Source organism: Macaca nemestrina, chromosome 16 (genome assembly GCF_043159975.1).
Source record: "Macaca nemestrina isolate mMacNem1 chromosome 16, mMacNem.hap1, whole genome shotgun sequence".
Taxonomy (NCBI): Eukaryota; Metazoa; Chordata; class Mammalia; order Primates; family Cercopithecidae; genus Macaca; species Macaca nemestrina.
The window spans coordinates 83,622,624-83,645,329 of record NC_092140.1 but is presented as its reverse complement, the minus strand read 5'-3'; the positions used below and the strand labels follow the sequence as shown (position 1 = coordinate 83,645,329).

General features: G+C 41.2%; 1 protein-coding gene across 12 annotated transcripts in view; it reads right to left on the bottom strand.

The window, feature by feature from the left end:
- LOC105491716 (ecto-NOX disulfide-thiol exchanger 1) overlaps positions 1-22,706 on the bottom strand; it is a 468,515-nt gene that overhangs the window by 12,120 nt on the left and 433,689 nt on the right. For 10 of the 12 annotated variants that reach the window (XM_024796026.2, XM_011758342.2, XM_011758343.2 and 7 more), the window contains one exon: positions 10,382-10,484. In XM_024796026.2, coding sequence (XP_024651794.1) covers positions 10,382-10,484 — 103 coding nt within the window. Of the gene's footprint in view, positions 1-7,703; positions 8,072-8,588; positions 8,649-10,381; positions 10,485-22,706 lie in introns of those variants that run through there. The other 2 variants (XM_011758352.3, XM_011758353.3) reach the window with 2 other exon arrangements.

Below are 22,706 nucleotides of genomic sequence, written 5' to 3'. Positions count from 1 at the left end.
GCATTTCCTTTTTTGTTTTAAAAAATTTTAATTGATATATAATATTTGTACATATTTTTGGGATACATGGCATATTTTGATACCTGTACGCAATGTGTAATGATAAAATCAGGGTAATGTGCATGGCCATCACCTCAGACATTTATCATTTCTTTGTGTTGAGAACATCCCAAATATTTTCTTCTAGCTATTCTGAAGTATACAGTAAATTATTGTTAACTGTAATTTCCCTACTGTACTATCAAATACTAGAACTTAGTCTTTCTATTTTTTGAATGAAAGAGTAAGGGCTGAATCACAGTTCGTGTAGAGGGAATCCCCTGTTTCAGGATGGTGAGTGGGGCTTTCACTGACCATCCCAGGTCCTATGGCCACTGCTTTCCACAGAGAGCCTCCCACAAGTGATGGACAGGAGAACGACAGGGGAGGGAGAAGGAAGAGTCAGCTTTGGCTTTGTGAGCAGGTGAGGGGGTGCTCCTAGCCGGAAGCTTTTTTCTCCTCCTCTATCGCGGGGTTCTCCCAGGGAGGTGAGGGCTGCTGCAAGGTGGGGAGCAGCATTCCTTGGGTGGAAAATACGCAGCAGGGCTGAGACAGGGAGTGGCAGTGGCACTGCAGCCTTTGGGGTGACAAGGGTGTATAAGTCTCCCATGGGGAAAGAGGGCATAAGACTTGAGCAGTCTTAAGTAAACTACCCCAGGCAAATAGGTAACAACATTTTTCATGGAGAGTCTTCAAAATCTCCTGCATAACCTACAGCCTTTTGTAAATGTCCATGGGTGTATGGTTATCAACATAAATGCCTTTAGCAGGATGAATAGAACAAGTCAGAGGAGGATGGGGTGGGTTGGGGGGAGGTTGATAAACCCTTAGCCTAGGAGATAAAGTGTTGACATGGGTCATTTAGGAACACCAGAAATGGGAGGACCTAGAGTAGCCCCTTTTGTTGCCTCTGTGAAGTTGGCACCCTCTGTGAACACGGATTTGCTCCTCCACTGTCTGCTCTCTCTCACCCCCAATCCTGGGTCTGCAGCCCAAGGAGCTGTGCTCTTGGTCTTTGTGTGTTCTGGTTCCATATCCACAACATAGTACACATTCATAAGAGGTATATGTTGAATGTATTTATTTGCCAGAACTGGCAATCGCCAGTATACTTGTTTAAAAATTCTATTAGTCTATTATTGAAAAATGGGAATAAATCAGAACCTTAAACATTTCTACAAGCAGTAACAGATCTTTCAAAAACCAGGTAACTTTGAGGTATTATTCACTGAAAATTCTTATTCTTAACCCGTCCTGTCATGGATTTAGAAGGATGGAGTAACTTGGATGTTTTGAGCAAGGAAAATTTTCATTGAAACTATTTTGCTCATAACTAAGGGGGAAATCAGATTCTAAAATCAGATTAGAAATCCTGACGTGGACCTGAGTATTCTTTTAGGAGGGTATTCAGAACCATCCCTGTGGTAGCTGATATTAAGAAGCCATTAGCTTTTCCTTATAAGAGTTCAGCAGTTGCCACTAGATACATGTAGAGCCAAGGCAGGCAGTCACAAATAGGCTTCCCAAGCTTTTCCTGTGGATGACAACCCAATTATCCAGTGTTGTTAGAGACACAGCAGAAAGGAAAGCATGAGTCATCATCCTCCCCGGTACCTTGCCTCTCCTCAGCCCACCTCCCACTCCTGCATCTGTCCATCCCTGTAGCACCACAGAAGCATCAGTCATGCCACTTGAGAAAATGTTTCTAGGCCCTGTGATTTTGGATCAGGTTCATTTGAGGGGATCTTTCTAAATAAACAAGTAAAGCCTCTTTGCAGCTTTTTTTAAAGGAACTGGGACATTCCCTGCGGATGGAAAAAGGATGGCTGTAACTCAGAAGTTAATGAAAAATACCACAAACCTGGAAAACGGAGACTATTTTATGGTCCTCTGGAATGGACCTAAAGCTTGTGGTAAAAGGAACACTAAGGAATGGAGGGTGGGGGATTTAGCTGTTACTGAACTGGTGGATCTCCAAGGGCATGGCTCAACAATTGGACTTGCTTGTTTCCATGGAGATGTAGAAGGCCTCCATATTTGAGAATGGGTTTCCAAAAGTGGAAAAAAAACATTTTAAGTGCCTAATTTAAAAAGTTTTTTAAAAGAACAAAGGAGGTTATCAGTACTATTGGGCTTTTTGCACATCTCAGAATCTTAAAAAATTACTTTAGAAAGAGAAAGTAACTAGCTCTAGATGCCTGTGGCCAACCTCGTTAGGAAGGCCCATTTAAATTGTCTACCCAAAAGCACTCTGAGTTTCTCTCATCAAAACCATCAAGTTTATTTTCATTATTGGGCCTCACTAAGACTAAGGATGCAGTATTAAATTAACCAAATAGTGCCAGATTTGTGCTGCTTCCTCACTTATTTTAATACTTGAAACACTTAGCAGCCAGGAGGTGGCAAGGTGCTAGAGGCACAGCATTGTATAAGATAGGCAAGGGGCTGGTCCTGTGGAACTTTTATTCTAGGGGAGCAACACAAGACAATAAACACAAAGATGAAAAATAAAAATTTTTAGATAGTGCTTAGCACAATGAAGAACACACAACAGGGAAGAGGACAGGAGAGACAGCAACCTGCAGCTTGCTGGAATGCTACCTTACACAAAGCAATTGGTGTGGTTTGGCTATGTCCCCACGCAAATCTCATTGAATTATAGCTCCCATAATTCCCACATGTTGTGGGAGGGACTCGGTGGGAGATAACTGAATCATAGGGGGCAGTTTCCCCCATACTGCTCTCATGCTAGTGAATAAGTCTCACGAGATCTGATGGTTTTATAAGGGGAAACTTCTTTCACTTGGTTCTCACTTCTCTCTTGTTTGCTGCCATGTAAGATGTGCCTTTTGCCTTCCACCTTCTGCCAGGATTGTGAGGCCTCCCCAGCCCTGTGGAACTATAAGTCCATTAAACCTCTTTTTCTTTATAAAATACCCAGTCTTGGATATGTCTTTATCAGCAGCATGAGAATGGACTAACACAGTGATTATGTGAAGGCCTCTGCCTGAGAAAGCAGACCTTCTCAAGTGTGAGATGAGAAGGAGCCAGCCATGGAAAGCCTGGGGGAGACCATTCCAGGTACAGGCCACAGATAGTGCAAAGGCCCTGAGGTGGAGGTGAGGTGGCGGAATACACTGGGCTGGAGAGTGGCACGTGTTTAGAGGTAGATGGGGGCCAGATCATGCAGGACCTTGTGTGCCAGGTGAGAGTTTGGATTAGATTTAAATTCTAAATATGGCAGGAAACCAAAAGAGTGGTTTTAAGCAGGTGCTTATCATGATCTGAATTACATTTTAAAAACTTCCCTCAAGCTGCTGTATGGAGAGTAGAACAGAGGGGAACTGGGAGGCTAGTCAAGTGTTTGCTTGAGACTGGAGTAGTAAGTCGTGCTCTGGACTGCAAAGGGAGAAGCAGACTCCAAAGGGAGAGCCAGGGGGCTGGTGTGAGAAGTGAGGCTGGGGAAGAATGAAATACGAGTAAACAATTTCTCACTTGAGCAACTGGGTGGGACTATTTTCTCAGATGAGAATATTGGGGCAGGAGCACATTAGGGCAGGAAAAAGGGGAATCAGGAGTTCTGTTTTGTCCTCATTAAACTTGAGATGTGCATTAGCATTTAAATGAAGAATATTAAATGGCACCTGGAGATGGTATACTTTTGCAATGGCAACAAAAAGGGATTTGAAGCCAAAGTATTCATTGAGATTTCCTAGGTAGAGAAGGGGCCTCAAGACTGAAGCCTGAAGAAGCCCAAAATTTAGAGGTAAGCTGAAGAAAACTCATCAGAGGACTCTGAGAAGAGGGTGTGATCAATAAGAAAGTGTGGCATCATGATGGCGGAGAGAAGGAAGTATTTCCGGAAGATGTGAGTAGTCAACCATGTCAAGTAGCTGCCAGGTGGACGGAGTTGAGAAATTGGTGACATAAAATTCTCTGGTGATGTGGAAAAGAATGGTTTTGGTGTGAGGATGCAAGCCAGACTGCAGTAGGCTGGAGAGAGAGGGGAGGGAGGGAATGGTGACCGTAAGCATAATGCGTTGGAGGGATCCTGCTTTGGACAGGGGCAGGAAATGGACTGTCGGTGGAAAGAGGTGATAGTGTCAAGACAGATTTTCCTTCTTGTTTGTTGTAAAGGTATAAGATAGTAGAGTTCATGTTTATATATTGATGCACATGAGCCTCTACTTACATACAAGATCACTAAAGGGCAATGCAGCTTTCCTAATAGTCCTTATATATTAGAGAATTGAGCTGAAAAAGACCATCTAATCAAACCTCCTAATTTTATACAATATGAGGGCTTACACACTTATCACAGTGGTTTGGATAAGTGATTTGTGTTAGATTACCCAGTGGATGAAATGCCTCAATCCACAAATATTTAGGACCCCTCCCACTCCCCCACCGTTCAGGGCTGCTTAGAGATCATTAGGTATTATGGTTTCTCCTTTGCATCCTTATGCAAAAGATGGGAGTGGGACAGGTTAGCCCTGATATAGTTTAATTATATTGGTTACCCGATGAAACTATCACTTTGTGCATTCAGTTTGGTCAGCATATTATTATTCTCTTTGAGTGGAATGAGAAATGGAATCTTTCTAGAATATACTTCCCCCTTCCCCCAGGCTGCTTGGAGTTTTTATTCCAAACTCTCTGTATCAGGTTCTAAAGTTCTGGCTGAGATTAGCTTTCTTTACACCCACACTGGTTGATAGTCTCCTAGGAAGCTTCAGAAGACCCTGGGCCCATCAGCTCACTGGGATAGAGGGGCAGCTTGGGCTTTCCGGAGACCTTGGCTCTGCAGATGAACAGCTGTGTCTCTAGACACAGTCACATCTTGCTGGGAATCACCAGAGGCCTGATGATAAACCAGCCTGAAATAGTCTTGTTTCATGTGGACGCCTATATAAAGGCTCCATGGATGTTGAACTGGAGAATCAGCGGGAAAAAAGCCACGTGAAATCTGGGTCTCCTAGTAAGCCATGAGGGGACAGTTGTCTGTGGGCAGCTGCAGAGTGATGAAGCGCATATGGGAAGTGGAGAAAAAACTGTATGAAACTGATCAAACACTTGTGGTTTGGGCTGATGCTTCTCAGTGCCTTGGGATTCTAAAAAGCTTTAATTTTCCAAAAAAGCAGTTTGTTCCACTTACTTGGTGAGTACAAAACCTGATCTTGTATGGTTGGTTAGTTAGTTTTATTTTGTAATATTTGTCTGTCTTATTTTTTCCATTAAACCCCTCAGACTGTATTTGGGCCTCTTAGTAAGTTATTCCTGGTACCTGAAATGCCCTTAACAACTTCTTTATCCATCCAGTGAAAACCTCTTCATCCTTTAGGACTAGCTCAGCTGTCCTTTCTTCTGACAAGGCATCTGTAACATAAGTAGCCCCTTCTCTGTGTCCCTGATTTTAGTACAAACCACAGTTCATTGTAATTAACTGCGTTCTTTCTCACTATCTATGAACTTCTTGAGGGAGGATCATCTTTCCACCACCAGCTAACGCATGGGTTAGCATAAACCGGCCAGCGTTTCTCAAAAACATAGTACCAGATATGCCTGCTTTAGTATCCCGTCAGGTGTTAGTATTGCAATGAACAGGATCTCTCTTTCTTTTTTTGTTTTTTGACAGGGTCTTACTCTGTCACCCAGGCAGTCGTGCAGTGGTGCTGCTCACAGCTCACTGCAGCCTGATGCTCGTGGGCTCAAGAGATCCTCCCACCTCAGCCCCCCAAGTAGTTGGGATTACAGATGCATGCCACCATGCCCAGTTAACTTTTCTTTTTAAGAGATGGGAGTCTCACTATATTGCCTAGGCTGGTCTTGAACTCCTGAGCTCAAGTGATCCTCCTGTCTCATCCTCCCAAGGTGCTAGGATTATAGGCGTGAGCCACCACACCTGTGTGTGGGGCTAAAGATTCTACCTTTTAAATAGGCTGCCTAGATAATTATTTTGCATGATGAAGACTGATTATTCTTATCGTAGGCTCTTGACAAATGTTTGTTGATTTATTGATATGGACGTTTGTGCCTTGGAAACAAGATTTAGGTCAATGACTCATTCTTTATGGTCAGTAGTTTCCAGAGAGGAACATTCTCCCAAGATTACTTTTCTCAGGTACAGCCTAAATATAGCCTCAACTTTATTCACTGAAATCACCAAAAAGTTATTGCTTGACCTTCTTTAAAAATGTTTTTCCATATTCTATTCAGCTGTTTCTTAATACCCACATTAGGAGGAGCATTCCGCTTCTTGTATAGTCTGGTTTTGTGCATGTGTGAGATGGTGACTGTGATGGAAATGATGTGTATGTCCTGATCTGCAGAGGACTCAGGATATGTAATGAAGTTTGCCCAGTCATTGTCAACCTGAGGACAGTTCTCAGGGGACCAGGGAGGTTTTAGAGAAAAGCTGCTTTGTTACAGTTAAAAGTTGTGGAGAAGTTTTTGACTGTATCTGGATAGTATTTACAATGACTAGCATCAACAGGGTGCCAATCAGAGCTGCTGGGATTGAAATCTATTGTGTTGGAATTATTATAAAAAGCAAGAGAAGATAGAGTGATATGGACCCAGAGAGTTGTACTCTCAGTTTTCGGCAGAACTATTAGCTTATCAATAAAAAAAATCAGATCCATTTTCCTTCATAATATCCAGCCAAACACAGCTCCAAAAATTGGCCCCAAACCAAAAGTAATGACTCATTCTATCCCAAACAACTTCAGTGTATGCCAATCCAACATGTAGGCCATATGTGAAATGAACTAGGAGTTCTGGCATAGACATTGAGCAATGTCAAGCTGACCTTATGTGTGGTTACTATAGCATTAGGAAACATAAAATGCTACCCTGCAATGCCCCCATAAAAATGGAAGTCTCTAAGGTCCAATTGTATGTCAACCTGTCTCCACAAAAATTGATTACAAAACGAATAACCCAGAAATCACAATAATAAAATATTTTCCAGGGGCCTATCTTTAGTTGAATTGGAAGACCCATTAATTGTCAAGAAGAAAGTCCGTCAGAATGGTCGAATTCTAACAATACTCAGGATCCAGATCTGCAAAATTCCAAATAATGTCAGTGAAATCCCACAGATCCTCTCTAATAAGTACCAACTTTATGCCTTGAAATAAAGACTCTAGTTTTATATAATGGTCATGAGACTGTCTGGACAGAATATACTGTTTTGCCCAGTCAAATCAGTGTCACAAATAATTATACGTAACTAGAATTGCTCATTGTTTAGGAAGTTCTAGCCTCCGCTGTATTCTCTCTGTAGATGGAATCCATTTGAAGAGCCTTTTTTCTCACTCCCTTTCTCTTCCAGGGAATGCTTTGTGCCAGTGTGCGTTTCTTATATAACATTTATGTGCCCCAAGAGGGCACTGATCATCTGACTATATTGGCATACAGCATACACTATAAGCATGCAGATGTGATGAAGATTTTGCCAATTAATGTTTCCAAGTTGTGGGAGATTTTCTGCTGTATCCTTGGCCTTCTAGGCTGGCCTAGAGCATGACCATTGTGTCCTCTCTACTGACTTTATTCCAAGGGAAGACTTCAGGGGAATTGCAGAGTATTTATGACTGCTCCAGATGTACCAGAAGGCCAGAGGGCTCCTAGAATCATTCAGTGTATGAGAATTCTTCAGTAAAGTGTAGCCCCAGCACCAGAAAATCCTTTTTCTCTATTCTGGTCCAGAGCAGTTTTATCCCTACCACAGTCTGTATCTAGATTCCAGAAGCTTCAGGGGAGCTCTTTATGGACCCAAGAGTCAGGTATCTACAAAGTATGAATGACCAAACTCAATTAGCAGATAGGATCATTTAGTAGCAGGCAGCAACTGCAGCTTTTGGCAGGATCCATTTTGCCAGTCTTGGAAACTCTTCCCCATTGTGGCATTCTTTTGGAGGGTTTTTCTCTCTTTGGAGGATTATCCTCTTTTGGAGGATTATACAAAAGAGTAGAAGCATATAGATGTTTTGGAAGTGGGTTTGGCCAGGAAATCACATCTGTTGTCAAACTGTCATTAAGAAGAATAAAATAAAATATCGAGAAAGGTAGCAAGGTAATGGATAACTGAAGGGAAAGTTAAACTCCTAAGTTTATTTTAATCAAACACTTAAGTCTCTGGCCTCCCTTCTACCTAAATATTCTCATATATTGATTCAAAATAAGTGTCACCCCCTGTTTCTCTTTTGCTCTACTCCTAACTTCAAATGCGAATATTGGTAAACTAGTTCAAAAGACCAACAGTGAGGGGAAAAGTCTTGGAAAGTTTAGTGTTGGTTGTGTATGCTTTTTATTGGAGATCCTGACTTACGAATATTTTTCTTTCTAACACACTTGAATTAAGTAATTTTATATATTTTTTGTGATACCAAAGACATCAGCAGGCATAGAATGTTACAAATGTAATCTTCCTACTTATTCCTATTAATGTACCGCATATAAAGCACATCATTTAAAAATATTTGAAGTAGCCAACTGAAAAAAGTACATGTATGTGTGCACATATATAAATAAAACCTAATAACTACTTAGAAAACATTGTAAATGAACTGTGTTCTCCAATTAAAACATAAAAGCAGCAGCAATCTCTAGTGAAAGGAAGGAAATAAAGAAAATAGAGATCAGTTCCCATTTTTTTAACCTTCAGTGGACAGAATTATTCCCACTTAAACAAAGAGGGAAAAGTTTACTGCAAATCATTAATTGCTTTGTTCATACCCTAAAAACCTTATAGGGAAAAATCACACCTTGGTCACACTGAGTGACAGAGAAACAGTTGTCAGAGTTAGACATGTTTTCCACTAGAAGAAAAATCCAGTTACCAACTACATATGGGCTCATTCTGGGTTCCTGGAACTGATAGCACATCAGCATGTCTTCTGAGACTCGTGCATGGCATGTTATTACAGCTGTATATCATCAGAGCAAAAAAAAAAATAATTGGTTTTCCTCGGAGTATCTCTAAGTTGATGTCATATTCAATAACCCTGTAGTTGAAAAATCTATATATGATGGATGGACTCTGGACTATCTTTTGAATTTAATTCCTCCTGTGCCAGCTTCTCTAGGCCCTGTCGTACCTGTCATTTTTAGGTGAGCACATGCAGTATTTACAAAATGCAACCAGGGACCAGGCATGGTGGCTCACGCCTGTAATCCCAGCACTTTGGGAGGCCAAGGCGGGTGGATCATCTGAGGTCAGGAGTTTGAGACCAGCCTGGCCAACTTGGCAAAACCCCGTCTCTACTAAAAATGCAAAATTAGCTGGGCGTGGTGATGCGCACCTGTAATCCCAGCCACTAGGGAGGCTGAGGCAGGAGAATCACTTGAACCCGGCAGGCAGAGGTGGTGGTGAGCCGAGATCATGCCATTTGCACTCCAGCCTGGGTGACAGTGAGACTCTGTCTCAAAAAAAAAAAAAAAAAAAAAAAAAAAAAAAAAAGCAACCAGGCACTATTTCTGCCAGATAACGAACTGCTGAAGAACAATTTGTCTTGCACGTACATTGGCCTCATTCAGTCTTAACCATGTCACCACGGAGCCAGTCTCACCTGGCAACCCCACACTGGGGTCAGTGCCGAGGTGCAGCTTGAATCAGTTCTGTGCATCACAGCATGAGGGTGGTGGCTTCCCTTTCTCTGAATTTGAGGGCTTCAAATACAGCCTTAAACATACAGCCATCTAAGATGGGCTTCCATGCGCACTGCCGGCACATCCTCATCAAGAATTCTTCCTTGTGAAAATAAGTACGACATCTGGATCCACTAAGGATGCTTCTTTTGTTCATCCTGGACAAAAGGATCCAAACTTGGACGGGGAAGCCTGGAGCCGACTGTCCTGGATTAGCCTAGCATCAGTACCCTGCATGGCCCTATTTGTCAGCATTGCAGGTCTAGCCTTGGGGGTGACTTTAGGATGTGGCCTCTGCTAAGGGGCTTAGAGTTTAATCTCAGGGTTCAAAGCTGCTCTTGAGCCTGGGGATATGGCTTGTTGGAACTAGATGCAACCTGGCCTCCAGTTGGAAGTGGCATTGCCCAAAATTTGAAATTCAGATTTGTGACACATGAGATGCAAATTAGTGTCTTCTTGAACTCAGTTTTATGTCTGACAATCAGTTAATATATACAGTTACAGAAAGGCAAAACCCCCATTAGTCTGTATGCCACTAATTTGAAATGTATATAATATAATCTTGACGAAATTAATCTCACCTTTTACCAGAAGGCAATGTTGTTTAAATTAATAAGTTAATAACGAAAATATTAAGTTAATTACTAACAATTATTTAAGAGAACAGATGAAGACAACAGAATTTCCTTACCTATTAGCAGAGCTTCTTTCTCTGATTTTAAGCCTTGGCTTCTTTTCTCAATATTATTCTCTCGGTCTTGGTTGACTAATGCAACTGTCAACACATTGATTTCCTATAAAGTTAAAAACCAAAAACCATATATAGGTTTATGTAGATTCTGTGCATGTCAATAAAAAACACCAGATCTCTTAAACTCTATAAATGAGGTCATCATTTCTATTTATAACTAAAGATCAAATCTTTTATACAATTGATCTATTTGCCCAACAGTAGAAAAGTAATTATGCAAAGTTAGGCTCCTAGATACTGCTCCCAGCATACCAAGTAATTCTCTGCACAACTGGCAAATTTGGCACAAATTACCATAGATTTTTGTCCATGTTTTCATTAAACTCTGTTCACTAAAACTGTATTTGACTATAACTACTTTAACATGTTTTATTTCAAATACGAATAATCTTTGGGAAAGCATACAGGAAACTGATTTATAATACCATGCTAAAAATTTGCATGAGTGTGTGGAGAAACAGGGCCTATTGGGGAGCTAAGATAGAACCGTTAGAAGTGTTTTTAAATTGAGTAGGTATGGATCCTCATGAATAAATGCAAGAGGCAGATAAAGCAAAGCTTGGAAAATTCTTTTTTGTTTTTTTTGAAAACTAAAAATGAAGAGTTGTACAACAAGCCAATAACATGTGAAACATTGAGGCTGGACTATTTTTAGTTCTTTCTGTGATCTTTTACATTTAAAAACAGAGATGAAGATTTAACTCATACCATCCTAGACTTTTGATATTAGGACTCAAAATGGAGAGTGACTTAATGGAAAGTCAGATTAACGATCCGCCTATATGACCTGCATATATGGGATAGTAGAATCCTATTGTTGATTGTGTTTCCATTGAGGCTGGCTCCCAATATCCCGTTTTTGATTTGTAAGAGCATCTTTTGTCTCTAGTAACCTTTGATGTACAGCTGGCTCCAGACTTAGCGTAGACCATTCCCCAAACTCAAAAAAGAAGTTGAGTCTTATTGGAGGAAAGTTGCTCACTGAAAGATGGCTCCAAAGAAGGACTAGTATATTGAGCAGTGGCGGGGAACCTGCAGGAATGATAGAGAACAGGTAGGGAGAGGCAAATGGAAGAAGAAGAATTCAGAAGGTTTGAACAAATGGGTTGACAGATGTTCCCAGAACAGAAAGTGGTTATAGGAGAGATATTTAGATAGTTAGTACAAAGCAACAAAACTGGTCAGATCCAAGAATACAGGAAGTATTGGGAGCATGCCGAGCCTGCAAAAAGTGAAAACCACACCTGAAGGCATTCAAAGAAAAATAAACTCAGCACATGCCATCAAAACAGATCTATGAGCTTAATTTAACTTATGAGCTACTACTTTGTAATCCAGGGGTAATTAGAAATTGCCAAGAAAGAAGGCTCTACTGAGAAACTGCAGTTGGTAATATCTGATGAGCATTTTAGAGGCTCCTCTTAAGGTCCCACTTATTTGCTGAAGACCAAGTGATGAAGACTGAATGAGAAATGAAAATGGATAAGGTAAAGAATTGAGAAAATCACAATGATGTGATGATATATCACAGGGAAGACCTTGGTTGGCTAGAGGGTATAACAGGCCTCAGGCTGATGGTAGGAAAATCCCAATAAGGACAGGAGTCAGAAAGAGTTTGGGGAGTGGTCTAAGCTAAGTCTGGAGCCAGCTGTACATCAAAGGTTACTAGAGATGAAAGATGCTCTTACAAATCAAAAACAGGATCTTGAGAGCCAGCCTCAATGGAAACACAATCAAGAATTTTAAAATAGAACAAATCCAAAGGCTTATTATGTATATGGGATTAGAACATTTATAAAGAGGAATTGCAGGAAAGGAAATAGAAATTCCTCCTATAATAAAATAACATTTGGTACTTTCCGATTAGGCTGATTAGGCACTTTCTGGATTGGAGCAGAGCAGGTCTGTGTGTACACATCATCTTTCTGGGGTAGTGGGGTCAGTGGGCCTGCTGAATTCTGTTAGTTATATGCCCTAAGGACAAATAGGTCCCACAGGGACTTGGCACTGGACTTCCGGGCCTGGGAGGTTAAGATTGCTGAGCAGATGCAGGCTGAGGCTCTGTAAGGTCTCCCGAGAGAGGTGTAGGAAGAAAGAGGATGGAAGAACATTAACCAGGATAATGACTGCATCATTAAAAAAATACAAAAAATGAACCCTGGAGCTGAGTGGAAATAATATCTCCAAGACAGGGTGATCTGTTCACAGCCTAGATGATAATTGGGGCCAAATGAAATTATTCAGAATGAGTTTAGCAGATAACAGGCCCACATTAATTGCCAAGACTGAGTGGTGTCCTGGGGCCATCACACAGTTGAAGATCCAGTTTCATTGAGGGAAATGGACTGCAGAGGGCAGGCAGATGTCAGGAGCCAGCAGAGAAAGGCAAGGGCAGAATAGACAGACCACCTGAGAATGCTGTTTTCTTCCCAGGTCCAAAAGTAGAGTCACATAGAAAGGGGCACTCTGAGCAAGGCTCAAAGAAATGCTGCTGAATCAACAGTGTCTACAAGGAGCCAGATAAGACTCAGTGATTCTTGCTTTGATGATGTTTTAGGGTTGGAAAAATTAGTATGGAAAGATAAGAGTCTTAGGGTCACCGTTCTGTGGAAGTATTTCTTGAGATTGGATACTGGAGTGTGTGCTCTGCTGACCACAAATGGTGTGCTCTCACGCAGTCATGGCCAGTGACTGGAGTGGACACATCTCTCTGCATGGTTCCCACAACAGTCCAGCAGGCCTGGGCTTGACGGAGACCCAAGGCTTGGCAGATATCCCAGCTTATGGGGACATCTGTGAGTTTTGTTCAGGTTGGAGACGGAGTTGTTTTTCTGACTCCTCTAGGAGGGAGAAGAGCTATGCTGGAAGTGGTACAGGATCATTGAAGCTGATCAGGCAGGCTCCAAGGAATGTTTGCATCTTATAATAAACTGGCCTTAAGAATCTCCAAAAGGGAAAACATCATTTCCATTAGAATCAAGGGTGTGCCCAAGCATATTAAATAATCTATAGCATCGAGTGAAGTGGACCAACTTGTGACCACTCAGAAGAGTCACTACTGACTAAGCTCTAGATCCTCAACCTGCCTTGGGCATGGTATAAGCCCAGGCTCTTGCTGACAGAGTCACAGAGCTAATTAGATGGGTGAATGCTTATGTCATCCGTTTTGCCAAAGAGCACAGTTAAAGTTCATATAATTGTGTTTCAAGGGATAGAAGACAGGATAGTGATTTTAGACAGCCACATTATATGTTGTGGTTTTACTTTTTCCAACTATTAAAAAAGGAGAGTTTTGTTTTAATGACTTTAATCATGGGTTTAATCATGTGTTCCTTAGAAAAATAAGGTTAATTTGATTTGTTTGTATTTATATTGGTATTGTTCAGTTGAACAAGATAATGACAAGTATTGATAACCTCCAAGTTTGGGGTAGTCTACAAAGTAGATATAAGCAACAACTGTACCCTCTCTCTCTGTTTTTATTTAATGTCTAGAAATAGAGCTCCATCATCATGATTGGTTAAGGTGAAGGGAATACACAGAATGTGGAATTAATTAATTCCCAAACCAATTCCCTGTTGCATTTAAGCTAAGTCAGTTTTTACTTTCAGCTACCGAATAAATATTTATGCTACATACAGACATCACATGCCTACTATATGCCAAGGAGTTCTAAGTTTTTAAGAATATGGCATTCAAAATGATCAGAAGTGCAAGCTTACCCAGGGACCAGCAAGCAATTCTTATAAAAGGTCTAAAAGAAAGAAATATGAGTAGATGAAGCTGGAGAAGTAGGTAGATCATGGTAAGAAGTTTAGATTTTATCTGGGAGGCTTGACAAGTGAAGAGTTTTCAGCTCTGTGTTTTAGGACATTGGTTTGGAGGCAAATGAAACGAGTCAGCCTACTGCAAAAGTGTATCCATTTTTACCTTTTGATGATGACAGTCAAAACCCAAAATCAATGGTATGCAAAGTGCAAACAGCATTTAAGAGGTAGAACTAAAAAAAAAAAAATCTGGTGACCTGGCGGCTGATGAAAACATTGAGAACAAGTAGGTGGCTCAGTGAATAGGAAAATGGAGAAAGAAGTTAGTCTGGAAGAAGATTGCGTGTTCAGTTTTGGAAATGTTCAACTTAAGGTTTCTATAGCATCTTGTCAAAATATTTTGGAGGAAGTAGGATGTGCACGTTTCTGAACTTAGAAGCAAGGCTCTGACAGCTCTTTTTATGGGGCCTTTCTCTGGTTTTGTTTGCAGCAGGAAATCTTGATGTTTTCTTGTGGGACAAAGAGCAGGCTTGCTTACACTTGCTATAAAAAATGTAGATTCCCAAGCTCAGTGTTTCTATCTTGTAACACAAACCACTGCATGTACTGGCATCCTTCTGGGCCCCTCTATGGAGATGCTCAGGTTATAAGATCCATGAGAGTAAGTCTGGTGAAGCCAAAATTCTTCTGGGAACAGTCTCTCAGTTGGATTTAATATTCTCTACACAGGACATTCCAACGAATCTTTTTAGTAATTGGGGAACACATATTATGGGACACTGAATCATAAATTATGCATGGTTTTGCTCCTTTCTTAAAAAATTCATGGTCCTTATTACTCTCTCCACCCCAAGTCTCTAGAGAATGGAAAGGACCTTATCAGAATGGGAAAGTTTTACCATTAGAAACATAAAGTTATGAAGACCCTTTATCCTTTTATCACCTTAAAATTCTTTAGCCTGATAGATGCAACATGCCCAGAAGAATGATGAGTCTACAGATATTCCGGAAAAGAGGTTCCAAATGCCTAGCCATTACAAAGTAGAAGTGAGTGAGCGGGGATGGGATGGGAGGTGAGGAAGGCTACTAAGTACAAATTGTTAGTGGTATACAAAGTACACAGCAGGAAGGGAACATGAGGATGGATACCAAGAGTGTCCTCCCAGTGAGATCTATTGGATTATGAAGTAGTCTCCCAAAGGAAGTGGCAGGAACACAGTAAAAAGCACCCCAGACTAGAAAATGCACTGCAGGTAAGTAACAATTCTGCACTTGACATGAGATTGGAGATTACCTAATAAATCTTTTCTCAGTCTACGTTTTAACTCTAATTTCTGTGATACTTAGAAGGAGTCATTAAAGGGGCTGGAGAAGAGGTTTTCAGTAACTGGAAACTAGATATCACAGACTTTTAAAGAGACTTCTTAAAGAGTTAGCTACTCGAAGGCAGAAATTTCCCTTCTAAGAGTCCTCATCACTTACTTTGAGAAATGATCAAAGTAATTTACCATTTAGAGGAGCTCTTTTTCAATAGTTTACTGAGCTAGAATAGTGCTTTGTTATTTTTTGTTTCTCTCCACCTACCCAAGCCCCTAAGGACCAAGAAAATGGCTTCCCCGGCTTGTAAAATCCTTCTGTTACTGCTTTCACTTAATTATTCCTGTGGTTTCCTTACCTTTAGGGCTGTTTTCTTTCTGTTGCAAAGCTTCTTGAATACATGTTGTCCACCTGTGTGTACTGCCTCATCATCTGAAATCTCAGCTTTTTCATCAGTCACGCCAACAAATCTACTCTGAAATATTTCCAGTGACCCTCTTCTTGCCAAATGATTATTTTCTCAGTCCTCTGACCAAGTGATATTTGACACTCTTGACACTGGCCCCTCTTAAACCATCTGCCTCACATCTGCTACACAGGAGGTCCTGGTCTTTTTCCTCCTAATTTCTTGTTTAGTCTTCACTGGCTTTTTTGTTCCCTCTGCTGGCCCAGTGAATGTAACGAAGAGGCTACTCTCTTCCTCCTCTTCTCTAGCTTTGGCCCTTTCCAAAGTGTGGTCCCCAATTTTTCTTCTCTATTCCCTTTTATTAGAGTTCTTTCATTCTCATGGATTCAGCTATCATCAAACTTAATTCTTTAAGCTTCTGTTATTTACCACCAACTGACCACTGGGCTTGTCTGCTTGAATTTACCAATGCCCAGTTCAAATTCAGAATGGGAGGTGGCCATGAGGCAGTGGAAGAGACACTAAATACTTGGGTTTCAGACTTGGCTCTTCCTGCAACAGCTGGGTAACCTTGGCAAATTATTCAGCATCTTCAAGACCCAGATCACTTGTCTAAAAATGAGGGTGCTGAGTAGGGCTAATCATCTTTGAATAGTAGTTGATGGAACCTCATTAGCTTTATAGAGGTGACATGGAAGGCCCACGGGGACACATCTCTGGAATTCTACTCTTTTATTCCTTTCTTTTGTTTAATGATACAGGGCTCCTATGTAAAGCTTCATTTAAAGAAATGTCCTTAGACGGGGTGCAGTGGTTCACGCCTGTAGTCTCAGCACTTTGGGAGATGGAGGCAGGTGGATCACTTGAGGTCAGGAGTTCGAGACTAGCCTGGCCAACATGGTGAAACCCTGTCTCTACTGAAAATACAAAAATTAGCTGGGCGTGGTGGTGCAGGAGAATTGCTTGAACCCGGAAGGTGGAGGTTGCAGTGAGCTGAGTTCCACCACTGCACTGCAGCCCGGGGAACAGAGTGAGACTCTGTTTCAAAAAAAAAAAAAAAAAAAAAAAAGTCTGAGTCCAGGTCTTTCCTGATGTAATTTTCTAAAATTCTATAATTTTATGTCTAAAACCCAGTTCACCTCACTCATCAAACTGCATCCTCTTTTAACTTTTCTGTTTTTATTAATGTGAGCATCATTCTTCCACTTGCTGGTGCTCAAACCCTCATTTTGTCTTTGGTTCATTCTCTACTATCCCCTAAGTGCTTTTAAGATGTCTCTAAATCCAGATTCTCTCAAGTGTCTGTGAGGTGTCTCTCGTGCCGCATTCCCATCTCCGCAACTGGTGCTCTACTCTCAGTTCTACTTGTTTCATACTTTGTTTTAGGGATGTGGTCTCACTGTGTTGAGCAGGCTGGTCTTGAACTCCTGGCCTGAAGCGATCCTCTTGCCTCAGCTTCCCAAAGCACTGGGATTACAGGTATGACCCACTGCACCTGGCTGATTTCACACTTTGACCACTTTGACTGCTGCAGGAACCTCCTACTTTGTCTCTGCCTGTAGGCTCTTCCTCTTCCGGTCTGTCTTACATAATACCACCGGTCAATTTTCTAATACGTGACTCTTATCTCATCCAACTCTGGTTTAAAACTTCAGATGCTTTCTGACAACCTACAGAAAAAGTCAGATGCTACTGCTTGGCATTTGGGGCCTACTCCTATCAAACTAGCCTATCTTCTTTCTATGCTATGTCCGGAAATGCTCTTAGAAAGCTCTCTCCTTTTCCTTGCCACTTCCTACGTACATTTTACACACAGCACAAGTCCCGTATCTCTCAGAGGCATCTGTTTCAGGCCACTTGCAAGGCTTCCTTATCTGCACACATTTCCTACGCCACTTATATGGCAGTTCATCGCTTATATGTCACATTTCACCTTTTTGTTTCCTCCATAAAACCACTGCCGCCTTTAGACAGTAATCACAGTGATCTAAGCACGTGAGGCAGAATGGCCGAATGGAAGCTGTGTTCTAAATCTGTCATATTATTTACATACTAGATAACTTTAGGCAGGGCATTTCTCTAAGCCTTAACTGTTTTAAATGAAAAACATGGATAATACCCTATACCTCTTCCCCATGGTCGCTGTGAGGACCAAATATAAGTGAGACAGTGCTTTCACAACTATAAATTTCTAGGAATATATTGCGGCATCATTATTACAACCATTACTCACTTTTATGATTCACAGGATTGACTGGATACAGAACAAGCGCTGATATATACTTAGGGTACTGAATCCATGCAATAATTCTGTATAAGACTTTGATTAAAATTATATAAAAATATTTTTGCAAAAATGATAACTGTAGTTGTGTTCAAATAGTCGATATTTTCTATTTTCTCTTTTTCTGTGTCAGTGTTATTATCCTTATAATTAAAGAAGAAAGAAAAAGAAACCAATGATATACAGTTGTTGTTTTGAAGAGCTATATGTAAGGATAGCCAGTTGCTGAATACTTAATTAACATACTGAGTGACACCACCCACCCCCTAAATAGAGAAACCACCGCCAGGTGACTTCGCCTGTGACCCTCCAAGGGCTGGTGGCCTCCATAGCTGCTAGTGCAAGGTGAGTGGGACAGCTGATAAGATCTGTGTGGTAAAGATTCACCATGTCACACCTGACTCTGCCAGCAGCATACCGCAAGGCTCGTTTTCTTTCCCTGCCCGCTTGTTCTGTGGCTGTCTTTTGCTGTTGGCTCAGTTCTGCTAATTGCTCATAGGCCCTACTCTTAAACATCACACTTCTTGAAATATGTGGCCCTATAGATAATTGTCAAGATGTCTATCAGCGACATTCTTATCCTTTACTCCCATTTTGCAAAGTATCAAAAGCAATTCATCAAATGATATGCCAGTTGCCTATAACCTACAAATTATTCCTTATATGATTAGAACTGTGGTTGGGGGAGGATGGAGAATGGAGATACCCCTCACACTTTCCTTTATGAGCCAGAGACTAGCACATAGCAGGTGCCTAGTGGCTGATACATGAAAGAATGAGCCACAAACAATGGCCTGGAATATTGTAAACATGATGATTTGGACATAGAAGACACTGGTTCTATTTGCCACTGGCCTGCTGTGTTCCTTTGTTTCATTTTTGCTCTTTGTACAAAGACAGGATTGAAGTGGATGACCTCCACAGTGTCTTCCTGCTCCCTGATTCCATGCCTGCTCTGTGCCCTTTTCCCTGACTTGGACCTTCCCTTCAGATTCAGGTAGCCAGCTTGGTACAGACCATATAAACTTATCCTTTATTTCTGATGCCAATAAGAATTAGAGAGGAAAGAGGAAGCAGAGTGAGAAAAACAATTAAAAACCAAATGGATGAGGAAAGGATTGATAAGCATGAGTGACTAAGCTTTAGAATTTTTTATGGTTTCTTATGGGAACATAAGAATGCACCCATCCCCAAAGAGTGAGCAGGATCTCAGGAATTTCCTGTGGGGCAGAAATCCTGAGGCCTTGATGATCTGTTGTGAAATCTTGGCACTGCCCATCCCGAGGGTCATGGGCTCTCACCACTTCTGCCCTTTCCTAGAAGCCTTTGATGATCAAGGTCTGTACAAGGGGAGCCTCAGAGGCCCAACAGTTTTCAGCACCAGAGAGACAATCTGAAAGCAGATGTGTGGGGCTCCAAGATGCAGTGATTCATCATGATGTGACCATATTTTACATTCTGAGATGTTCCACCTCATTGGGGTTCAATTGCTGGATCGGGAGCACATACATTATGTCTTCAGACAACTCCAAGAACTGTGTTTTCTAAGATTTCCAATTGCAAAGATTAAAATAGGCGAGAACTAGTTATGGGTCACATAAAGGACCCTTTAAAGAAAGATGAAAACAGTGTAGTTTAGTGCCAGAGATACCCAGATACAGCATTTATCCTGGTGGCCGCCTTTCTAGGTCATCATTGGTTATATTTATTTAACAAACACCTGTACAGTACTTACTATATGTAGGAAGTGTTATAAGCACTTGACAAATATAAACTCACTTAATTGTCATAAGCGCTCTTCGAAGTCAGGCTATTACATTCTCAATTTACAGGTTAAGAAAATGAATAATGAGGCTAATGACTTGTCCGAGGTCACACAACTAGTTAGAAGTAGGCTCAGGATCTGAACCAATGTTGTCTCACTCCAGAGTCCTAACCACCGCACTAGGTTGCCGGTTGCGTGGGTATTGAGTGCCTGTGGCGCTCTGTGACCAAATCCCTCCTGAGGGCTGTCTATAGTCCTAGCTCACTCAGGAGCCAGCAAGGCTCCACGCAGGCCTGGTGAGCTGTGCTTCTTGCACAAACATGAAAGGAAAGGGGAGCAGGGAGGAAGCCACCCAGGGGCTGGCTGAGGAGCAGCATTAGCAGGGACTGAGGGGGCTGGCTGGCTGTTGCTGTTGGTGGTGACGGACTTCTTTAGTGTGACTTTTAACCACAGTCTGTGCAACGGGGAGGGATTTCAAAGGCAGGGTGCTGGGGCCAATGAAGAAGAAGAGGTGGGACACATGCTTTCTTGACTTGAAGGCTGTGGGTGTGGGAAAGCCAAGGTCAAAGCAGCACTCCAAAAGACTGTGGCTGGGCCACATGCAGGATTGGCTGGGCAGGTGGAGAGGCTCAGGAAAGGAGGACCCCAGTGCTTCTCCAGTCACACCCCAAGGATGTGGCAATAAGATGGAACCACAAAGGTGGTGGGAAGAGAGAGAAAAGGTGGATACAGAAGCCATTCTGAAGGAAGAATGGAAAGATTCTATGTGTGAAGCAGAGAGGGGCGAGTTAAAATCATTTAAACAAGTCAAGTCTACATAGCTAGCAGAATATGGATACCTGAATCAGAGATCACGAAGAATTAGAAGTATTGCCTCTAGGCTGGGTACGGTGGCTTGCACCTGTAATCCCAGCACTTTGGGAGGCCGAGGCAAGTGGATCACCTGATGTCAGGAGCTCGAGACCAGCCTGACCAATATGGTGAAACCCTGTCTCTACTAAAAATACAAAAATTAGGCATGGCAGCATGCATCTGTAATCCCAGCTACTTGGGAGGCTGAGGCAGGATAACTGATTGAACCCGGGAGGTGGAGGTTGCAGCGAGCCGAGATCGCGCCACTGCGCTCCAGCCTGGGCAACAGAGGAGACTCCGTCTCAAAAACAATAATAAATAAATAAATAAATAAATAAATATTGCCTCTAATATTTTAAAATATTGGAGTTGAGGTCTTAGAAAGGCAGCTGGAAATAGGGAAGATGAGGGTCATGGGCTCTCACCCCCTGTGCCCTTTCCCAGCAGCCTTCCATGGTCAAGGTCTGCCCAGGGGAAGCCTCAGGAGATTTTTCATGGTGGTACTTCAGGCTGTGAAGGGCGTGGACTTGAGTAGCTACAGCAGTGTGAGTTACATTTTCTACATACTGAAGAGAAACAGCTATTTTTGAGATCGAGTGTATTTTTTCCTTTGGTTATGTCCACAGTGGCATTCAGGCTGGGAATACCCCTTTCTGGCCTGCCTCTTGCATGGTCCCAGTGCACCTGTTGTCCCTACAGAAGTAGCAGCAGTGCTGCCTTTCACCCTCAAAGACATCGGTTTGAATTTTATGTGATCACTGTACCTACAGTCTCTACACAGCAACTCAGTACCTGGCACAGTGCTCTGTACACAGATGCAACTGGTGTTTTTAAAAGAAAAAATATCAATAGTAGACCCTCTAATATTACATCAAATGAATCTGTTACTACATAGAGAGGCCAGACCTCATGGGTGAAAATCACTGGCCATCATAAGGGTTTGGTCAGTACCCTGGGCCTGGAGTCAGCTAGAAGTCTATGAGGAATATATATGTATAGCGGATAGGGAAAAAAATTATGCAGTCACTTTGGGCATGTAATTTTACAGCCTTTTGGTCCCTAAATGCATTTATTGTAGTATCATTTTAGAATAACACAATTTCTTTAATCTCATAGACTGAAGGAGGTAAGGAAGTTAATTTTTCATTTGTATCTACTATTAATGCTTTCAGTGTTTTAAGTATTAACTTTTAATTTTTTTGGAGACCAAACCATAAACTTATAACCTTTTTCCTTTCTTTTCCAAAATATAAGATATATTTCCTACTTGACTTTCTTAGTAATAACCTTTGTTTTCTCATTACAAATAAAAATATGTATTCACTGTAGAAAATATATGAAATAAAGATTAAAAATTAACTGAAATTCTACTGAGATATAAATGCTATTAACATTCAGATATTTGCCTTTTATAGTTTATATATAACCCCCTCCCACATATATATAACATATATATGTGTTTGCATATATACATGTATGTATATATTGTTTAATTCTTATTTGAAAAATAGGATTATGATACATATATAGTCCCCAAATAGAATATTCTACATAAAGAACAGAGACTTTGATAGGAAAGGATCATTTCAATTTCTTAATGTTTCCCATTAAATACTAAGAGGATCACTGCTGCCTGGATCATAACTTAATAATGACTATCACAGTTCACACCATGCTTAAATTGTGGTCTCAAGCTGGCAATTAAATGACTTTCTTTTGGTCTAGTTTTGTGACAGTCATGTTAAAAATGATCTAAAAACGAGAAAAAAAATCCCTTTGTGTCCAGTAACCGCATTCATTATTTAAACTGTTGTAGTATTTTATTTTTAGTTTTACTATATACCACTGTAGACATAACCAAATGAAAAAATACA